The following is a 9,721-nucleotide window of genomic DNA, read 5'->3' as shown; positions in this document are numbered from 1 at the left end:
TATTAGTCCACTGTGTCTCAAAGTCAAGGCAGTTATCTTAGCTTTACATTCAGAGCATTTCATCCTTCTTTGCTGACAATCTTCTCATTCAGACTCTTGTTAAAGCAATTCTTTCAAAGACACAATCTTTGTGGAGAAGTTAATTTATTTTCCAGCAGGACTTGGAACCTACCCACGATGCCAATGCACCAATAATTCCTTTACTGACAATGATGTCACTGTGCTTTATTAGCCACAAAACACCATAGGCATTCTATTGGTTATTATCATGAGGAAAATGAGAGACACCAGATCCAGCCATGCAGAGAAGCTGAAGATCATCATTAAAGCAATATTGCCTTGTTAACACCTCAGCAGTGCCACTAGCCAATCACCTCCTTACTGCATTGCACTGATGCAACAATTTGTGCTAAAACATGAGTCCGTACACTATTGAATGCATGGATATCACAGGATTGACATTTCTTTTTCTTTTCACATAATATTCAAATCTTCTGAAAAACTGAATTTTTGGTTTTCATTAACTATAAGAAAATCACCGAAATTAACAAAAATAAACATTTAAAATGCATCACTCTGGATAATTAATCAATACATAAGATGAACATTCAGAATTGAATTACTGAAATAAATTAGTAATTTTATTTATTTATTTTTTAATTCATTACTTCCACCTCTAAATGAACCATGTGACAACCACTACTGTAGGCCACAATAGCAACTTCAGTCCTAAACACAAAACATGATTTTGTTCTACTGAAATAATTAGACACACCTTGGAGAAAAATTTAAACTTAAAAACCACAAAGAAGAAATGAAGTGTGAACAATATGAGGCGCAGAACTGAGGAGAGGAAAATGTTACCTTGACAATTGGATGGCCACCAGAAGCTGCTTTGACAGCTCCTCGACTGCCTTCAGTCTCATAGTGTGCACGGTGGTGGGCTTTGGGTTGCACCTCTATCTTCAGCTCATACTGGCCAAATTGGCTGGGTAACGGCCAGTCTAAAGGAGGAAGCGAGGTTGTCCTGAGGAGACACAAACGCAAGTATACAGATTAACACCCACACAGAGTGGTAGAGGAAATTAGACCTCTGGCAACAAACTCGACAAGTGCAAAAGTTGTGTCTAAGATGTGGTCAAAAGCGTCTAAAGCAACCCTAGCAAAAAGGTCAGGAGTGTCATGAGATAATACAAAAACTAAGAGCAAATAGAACCTGTAGTATTGATTTTAACGTTTTATCAATGCTGGAAGAAAAACTCATAAAAATGTTACCAAATTTGAATTGTATGCATAAAAGCCATCGCCTGACTAGTGGCTGGCTATCTGAAAAAAATGTCTAAAACGTGGGTATTCCCCTGTCAAGGACTGACATGGTGCAGTCGGTGACAAATGGTAATGTATAATGCATTGTTCTTTCTCCCATCAGGCAGTGAATCACTGGAATGCCCACATCTGCTCGCTTAGTTCTTTAAGCATAAACCTTGTAATAGGTCATGTTAAGACTCAAAGTGTGAATCATTTTCTAAGAGGGACTTTTCTATCTGAGTCTAACATTTTAACGTGTGGGTCAGAGAATGGGTGGAAGGACAAGGGTGTGAGTTAGACAGTACATAAATGACTATCTAAGTCTGCGTGCATACTGTAGTACAGCGTGTTTTATGTCCAGGACACCAGAGGGGGTGGCATTGTGTGTTTTTCCTCAGTGCCTCTTTTTTTGTTATCTGAGTAGGCTACAATCATATTTGAACAGCTGTACATATAAAACACTGAATAGAGGTCTACATAGAGAAACTGGGTCCAGTCATCTGAGTGAAACAGATTAATTTAGCAGCAAACCATGAACACATCCTTAACCTTTTCATTTTAGTTTCATGGCATACCTCCTGGATTACCCTTTATTTATGTGTGGCATTACTTAAAGTGTGGCACTACTTTTCAGGAAAACATTTTTTTTCTTTCATTTTTCTGACCTCAGATGTAAGACTTAAGCAATTATAAAAAATGATTGAGAAAACTACAAATGAACTAAGTGGGGTATAACGTATAGTAGAAGCTTCAACCGTGAAGGATATACATGATGAAATTATAGAGCTATAAAACAAAAGAAAATCTTGAAAGACAAATAATTCTTATTACACCTATACATTGATATTCAAAGTCCATAAGTAATCTTAAAACACACGTCTCAGTTACAAAAAGAAGCTTTGAGTCACTTCTGCTACAACAGGTAGCACCCAGGTACCACATCTGGATGACAAAGTAGTCATGTCCAATGTTATCATTTTAAAGTATTTGTTGGGACTCCCAGTTGCCTGCTCCTCACTCATGAAACACAATTTAAAATCTTTATTTTATTAACTTTAATTTGAGATCAATACTGCCATCACCACTTTATTTCTTCTACAGTCATTGCGCTTTGCATTGATGCCCGAGTTTGGCACTTAAAATGTAACGCCATCCCTCTTTTACAATTTTGGCTTTCTGCTCACTTTTTTTTTTTTTTTTTTTGCAATTTTACACATCTCTTGAATTTAGACATGGAAATATCCCAACCTGCAAGTCTGAAAACAACTTAAAAGAAAAAGTTTTAAAAATTATGATAGATGCCCTTCCATATCAAAAGAACATCCAACTAATTTAAAATAGTATTTACAACTACATATATGTGTACTAACCAACAGAAATGTTAACCTTTGTCTTTCTTATAGCAGCCCGAAAGTTCTTGTAAATGTCAAATTTTGAGTCTCAATCATCAAGTAATTAAAATTTTCTTTAACAGCAGGTAACAATTAGGATCTACCACTTAGACAAGGTATTAAGTCATCCACTCCTGGCATAAGTCATCACATAACCACCAATGAAGCATGTGGTTACATGGCCTCCATAGCAACAAAAACAGAACAGGGAAAATATGAGCTGTGATGGGAGGGAAGGGATAGACCATCTCCTCACAAAGCATAACCTTTCTCAAATGTCTGTATTGCATGCATGACATACCCGGCCAACTGCATTCACAGATCCTTCATTTCCTACAGTCTGAGTTGCAATTAAATTTCTACATCTTACCCCTAGCTCAATTAATGTTCTGGCACGTTTTGTTCCACAAAATAAGGTAAAACTGTTATCGCTGTTGTTTTTGTAAAACATGAAATCATGAATTAATAAATGAGGTTGAGGGCACTGCAGCTTTTTTTCTGTTGTGCTATAATTTTATTTTAACTGGATCATGGAAATCAATTCATAATTTCTACGCGACTCACTCGGTACAATTAAGTTTTAAAAAATAAAAACATGGACCATAACAATAAGACCAACTCCAGAGGTCATAACATGAAGATATATTTTTCATTCTAAATGTTATACTATTTTTGTTTTGCATTTCCCTTTTTGTCATTTCCGCTAAATGTCAAGACCTATTTACAGTCCTGACATTTTCCTAAGTGAAATTTACTTTTGCTTCAATCCAGTTTTTGGTGCACAACTAATACCAGCTATCCATCATTTTTTTCCCTTTACCGATTCTGTTTTTCTTTTTTTGTCACTCATGTTTCTGTCATCAAACAAACTTTAGAATCAGAGGAAAATCCATCCAACTATTATCTACTCTGCTTTCCCTGGGGTACTGGTCCCTATCCAGCGGTCGGTCAGTGGACAAGAGGCAGCTGGATATATAACTGGACAAGTCCTCTATCCATCATAGTCAAACAATAATATATGTTATGTGAAATATGATGGTTTCATTTCAGAGATAAAAACCTTTCAGAGATGGCCTGTCTAGTGCGCTTTGGACCATTGTCTCGCTTTATAACCCAAGTTGCAGGTTTAAATTTAAGAACTGATGGCTGGACAACCTCCACATAATATTTAACTCAAAGGTTTTGGGGATTACCAAAATGTGCTTTAGCAAATATTTCGACAGTGCAAGGTCTTGCCTTAGGGTTCTCCTGTGGATTCTTTCTCAGTTCTCTTTCTTATCATTCAATCATAAACACCGTTCTTAAGCTTTAGATGTTAGTCTTGGTTCTTTTGTCACCTCCTGAATGATTTGTTGATATGCTTTTGAGGTAAATTTGATAGCCACACCTGGAAAGATTTCTTTTCTTTCGTGGATAATGGCTTGTGCTGATTTGCGGGGGTCTCAAAGCCTTAGAAATGTGTTTGTAATCCTGTCCAGACTGAAAAATGTCAATAACCTTGTTTTTCTTCTTGTCTTGAATTTCTTTAGATCAGGGAACAAGATATTTTAGCCTATTTCAAGTTTTCTGACTAGTTCAATTTAAGTGATTTCGTCATTCTAAACATCAGGCATTAATCACTCCTGATTGTAGTGAGCGTAACAAACCAATAAAAGAAGGTAAATCGGTTAATGCATGATTAAATATTACTGTATATTTTAACACAGGGTGAGGTTTGCTTTAGGTAGTTTAATCCCTTGATAATTTAAATCTACTATATAAGGAGGCAAACACTTTTTACAGCCCTACAAGACATTTTGTGCCATAGTAAGAAACTGACAATCCCAGCCATTTCTTCCCTCAGTCCCCTCTCACCCAACCCCACCCATTCCACCTGAGCCATCTGTTCAAATCATGACTGACACACATGCAAGCATAGACAACTCAACATCCTATTTCATGGCTTCATGAAAGCCCCTTGACTTTCCTCTGTATAAGCAACATCTGCTGTGGGAACATACACCTACCAACAAAGGTACAATTGAGTTTAAATTGTGACTCATCATAGATGTGACCCGGTTTTTGTCTGGACGGTGATAGGTCTATGTGAATAAGTGTTTGTGTTATGTCTACAGACGTGTCTGTGTGTGTGTGTGTGTGTGTGTGTGTGTGTGTGTGTGTGTGTGTGTGTCTGCCCCTTTGCCATATGTGCCCTGTGCTGATTTACAGCGCTAGGGGCCAGTGCACACAAACAAGGCCTCATCTTCATCTGCCACACACATTGGAGAACAGACAGCCAACTCCTCCTCCTCTCCTGTTGGTGTGTATGTGTGTTTGTGTAGCTTTTCTTGTGTATTCTTCTTCACACACTAATAAACCTGAATTTTAACACGCAGCTCAAAGTTCCCTCATAACTGAACAATAAAGACAATGAACAGACATGTTACCTAACAATGTAACAGATACACATTAACTAGAATAAAATGTTCACTCTTCAAAAAGAGATGTTTTTATCTTTATGGCGAGTCACAGTACTCATTAACGAATTCAACACAATTAATATCTTAGCCTTTGACCTAGACTGCCTGTCTACTAAGTGATAATCACCTTGTCTCCAGGTTAGTTCCAAACTGCTGCAGTGTCAAAAATCCAATTCTTATGCATTTTTGGGAGATTTTATGTGAAAAGCAAACACAAAGTAGTACATTTTTTGTATATTTACAGGCTGAAAGTTGTTGCTGATTCGAAGTTGTTGGACATTTTTTTTTAAAATCTAAATCAGTCCATGGCAGCTTCTAGTTGTATGTTTCAGGTTGTTTTGTTGATAGATGAACTCTGACCAGCTTCCCTATCCCTGCAAGCAACCCCACACAGCATGATGCTTCCTCCATCATGCATCACCACTGGGAGGGTGTTGTCGTTAGGATCTGCAGTGTTAGTCGTTTTTTTTTTTGTTTGTTTGTTTGTTTTTTACCATACTCAGCATTTTGAATCTGTGCCAAAAAGTTTAATGTTGGTTTAATCTGAACAAGACCTTATTCTACCTGCATGCTTACCTTAGATGCCCTGTGGCAAACTGCACATGGGACTTTCAATAATCCCTTTGTTGAGCGTACACCTCATTGCTCCAGGTAATAATGCTGTCCTTACCTGACCTGTCAGTTTAGGTAGACAAATATATCATAGTGGGCCTGCAGTTGTGCCATACTCTTTTCATTTTTGGATGATGATTAGAACCTTGCTCATAACCAAATGCTGCTTAAAACTTACCCTCAATTTTATCTCTGAGGTTTGATCTAAGTGCGAGTAAGGTAGGACCGTTAGTCTTTATGTTTATTGGTCACTAATGTTCTCTAACAAGCTTAGGAAACGTTCATAAGGTCTTCATGAAAGTACGCCAAGTCTACTCAAGTAACTTTTTTTATCTTACAAGTTGGGTAACTTGTAATTTGTTATCTGCTGCCTATTTTTTAATACAGTATGCTTACATAATATTTTCTTCATACCTTTCAAAGGTTCCTAATAGTTTGAGGAATTATCCTACAATTAATTTTGCTTCTCCGCTTCAAAATCAGCTACCTTACCTGAAAATAGGTGTATGACCAGGCTTGGGTTTATTCCAAGAGAAGTGCGAGGGCACAGACAGAAACTGTTCTGCAGGACCATCTTTCTTCATACTGTGCATCGTGTCGTCTGGAGGAGAATCGAGGTTAGAAGACAGAATTTCCTGGTCATCTAAAGCCATCTCTCCTTTCCCTGTCTGCAGAGATGTTCTATCCTGTGAGGTCTTCCTTGTCTTTGATGGGATGTCTGTCTCAGATGGGCAGCACTGAAAAGGTGACATGCCCATAGTGGGACTCCCAGCCCATGTGTCCTCTGTCACGCTCCCCCTGGGGGAATGTCCTGGCGTGGGTGTAGGTGAGTGATGAGGAGACAGGGAACCGGGATAGCAAATGTCGGCACTGGAGTGTCGCCTTTTCCCGCAGGGTGAGGTTGGTCGCGAAGAGGGCCTCGAAGGAGACCGTGGACTAAGCCAATTTTCATCAGTGACGCTATTGCGTGGTGAATGGCAGGGGGACTGTCGAGGAGAAAGAGTGGAGTGAGTGTGATGCACAAAGGGGGGATGATGGTGCTGCCATGGGGACTGCTCCTCTAGAACTCCCCCAACAGCCTGCGGTGACACACAAACTGGAGAAGTCAGAGGGGAGCCCAGACTAAACCTTGCAGCTGCTTCATTCAGCTCTGAGTCAACATCATCATAGACATGTGAAAACGATTCACAAGATGAAGCATCAGAGAACCAGCTCCTAGAGGAGAGGCTGCTGCAGGGGCTAGGGCTGAGCGAAGAGTCCCTGTATGAGTGGTCCAGTGGCAAATATAGATGGTCTCTGGACAAGGGTCTGTCGCCGTGGTAATCCCCATCAGGACCATTGGCTGTCAGCTCCCCCTCACTGGCATCTAGCTCTTGCTGGCAACTGGGGGAGATGGAGGTGATCTGGATACTGGGGCACTCAAAGGCTTTTGGTGCCTCCACAGGAGCAGAGGGCAGCAGCGATGAGGTGCCATACTTGGAGCCTTGTGCCTCGTAGCTTAGGTGCTCAGTTCCTGTTTTATGTGATGGAAGTCGCGGTGAAGTGCTGATGACCTGAGGATGGGAGTGCATGCCATGACGAGGCAGGCCAATAGACTGGTGGTTCGTGACCATAGACTGGGGCTGGCCCACATTAACGATGTAGAATGATGTGTTGTCATCATGCTCCAGATCTACAATAGATAAAAAAGGGATTATTACCATACTGGAATACTGAAGACACCACATTTTAGACATGTTAATTGCTTCTCAAGCTTCATGTCAAGTAACCTGTCTGATATTTGAAAGACGTTTGCGTGTTGCGGCGGAAAATTACCTCAGGGGTGAAACAAGTCAAAATGCATGAACACAACGAAACTAATATGGCATTTAAAAATCTAGCACTTGACGGAGTTTGGCTATAATTGAGGCTCATTGCAGGAAAAAAAAGGACATCCAGAGCGGCCAGATAGCAGGTAAAGCAGTGCACAACTAACACTCACCCGGATGAGCATCAGAAAGCTAAACAAATAACCCGAAAAATAACTCAAGTCTTCAAGCTGGCGTTGTAAGACGCTGGTTCTGCCCTCGCTCTTGGACCGCCGTTATGCGCTACTGGTAGTAATATTTCACCAGACAGTGAACTCTCACACCGAACGTCTGCTTAAAGCTGCAGCATGTAACTTAAAAAAAAAATATAAGATTTTAGAAATGTATTAAAATATGTCTCATGTCTAAATTAGGTGAATTAACATCCATTCCAGGCGATTGGTGATTGGCAGAGATTGGCCTCATGGATGATTGGTATTGGAAACAGCAGCAAAAGGCCTGATCGAAGCATCCCTACAAAATATTTATTTGTTATGGAAGACACTTGTGACTAAAACAATCACAGGTGTTTTGATCAAATAAGTATTGACTTGCCTATTTGCAGACAGAAAGTTAATAAAATGGATACAACAATCTGATGTGTAACAATGCCAAAATGTTTCAGTTGTTGACTTTGTGTTCTATGACTTTGTATTTTTATGATGTAAAGTACTCGGATGCCTTTTTTCTGAAAACTGCTAAACAAATCAAATTTGATTTGATACACAATGGTGTCAGCTGCAAATCATTTTCCCCTCAGCAATTTAGGTAGTTTCATAGGTGACTATTCTAAGTATAAGATGGAGCTGTATGCAAGTGGCAAAAACAAACCAGAGATGTTTTATAACAAATGACTTAAAATAATTTTCTTTTGGCTATCCATAGTTTACTTTAAGGAAATTTGGTTATGTGACTCCAATAAACATGTAAAAACAAGTTATTGTAAAATTGGTTAAAGGTGGGCATAATCTAGTCTGAACAGGGATCAGAAGATAAATTAATGGAAATTGTTATGTAATGTTTACAGAAAAATGTATAAAATTGAATTAAATTGTATGTCAATTCTTTTTTATGTGGAAACCTAACTACAAAAAAGAAATGATATGCAAAAGTTTCAGTACATTGTTAGGAAATCCTTTGTTTAACGGAAGGGAAGTGTAAAAGGATGGCAAGAGCAGTCTGCAGAGATGATCAACATGGATAAAGGATTCTTGCTTAACTCTCAATACAAAGAAAACAAAGTGCATTTGCTTTTCAATCAAGAAAACATCATTACAGTCCTTGATTATTCAGACCAATGGGCACCCTATTGAACAAGTATCACAAGAAAAATATTTAGGAATAATTTTGGATCCTCAGTTAAATTTTAGGAGCCATGTTGATACAATCTGCAAAACTGTAAGATCGAATTATTAGACATTGTTTGACACTTCACTGTGCAGAGATGTTTTTGAACTCACTGATCTTCTCACATTTTACCTACGGAGCTACTGTCTGGTCTCAGACTAATCAAACTATACTCAAACCATTAGCAAGTCTCTATAATCGGGCCTTAAAGGTTTTATATCAAAAGCCGATTAGATTCCATCACTGTCACATTTTGGTTAAATTTGGCATTTTGGATTTTACAAATTTTCTAAATTATAATGTATGAAAATAGATTTTTAAGTGTTTAAATGGACTTGCACCTACACCATTAAGCGATTGTATACAGAGACTGCAGGGCAATAGCAGATCTACCAGAGCAGCTTTGGATGGAAATTGTAAGGTCCCCTTTCGAAGAACCACTTTTGCTCAAAGTGCTCTGTCTGTGAGAGGATCTGCAGTTTGGAACTCACTTCCTGTTCATTTAAAGTCTGTAACCAGTTTTAGTACGTTCAAAAATCAAACAAAACTTTGGTTATGTCAAAAACAGAACTGTACCCATTTTTGATGTTTTACATTTTTCTGTTTGTATACATTATGTTGCTATTTTAAATGATTATCACTTCAATTTTTAAAGTTATTTTATACTTGGATAATAGTAAACCACATGTTTTGAAACCACTGATCTATTAATTCTACTAAACAATAATGTTGTTCTCCTTCTTAGAATGCATTTTAC

The 9,721-nt window shown here is 38.5% G+C and overlaps 1 protein-coding gene across 1 annotated transcript in view; it reads right to left on the bottom strand.

The window, feature by feature from the left end:
- nfatc3a (nuclear factor of activated T cells 3a) overlaps positions 1-7,442 on the bottom strand; it is a gene marked incomplete at its 5' end in the record, with an annotated part of 41,502 nt that extends 34,060 nt beyond the window's left edge. The window contains 2 exons of the mRNA XM_007544076.1: positions 865-1,027; positions 6,263-7,442. Of these exons, the coding sequence (XP_007544138.1) occupies positions 865-1,027; positions 6,263-7,442 (1,343 nt within the window). The remainder of the gene's footprint in view (positions 1-864; positions 1,028-6,262) is intronic.
- Between the last annotated feature and the right edge of the window lie 2,279 nt (positions 7,443-9,721).

The sequence above is a fragment of the Poecilia formosa genome, unplaced genomic scaffold (assembly GCF_000485575.1).
Source record: "Poecilia formosa unplaced genomic scaffold, Poecilia_formosa-5.1.2 Scaffold986, whole genome shotgun sequence".
NCBI classification, from domain to species: Eukaryota; Metazoa; Chordata; class Actinopteri; order Cyprinodontiformes; family Poeciliidae; genus Poecilia; species Poecilia formosa.
The sequence above is the reverse complement of the archived record's forward strand: the minus strand, read 5'-3'. Positions and strand labels throughout refer to the sequence as shown.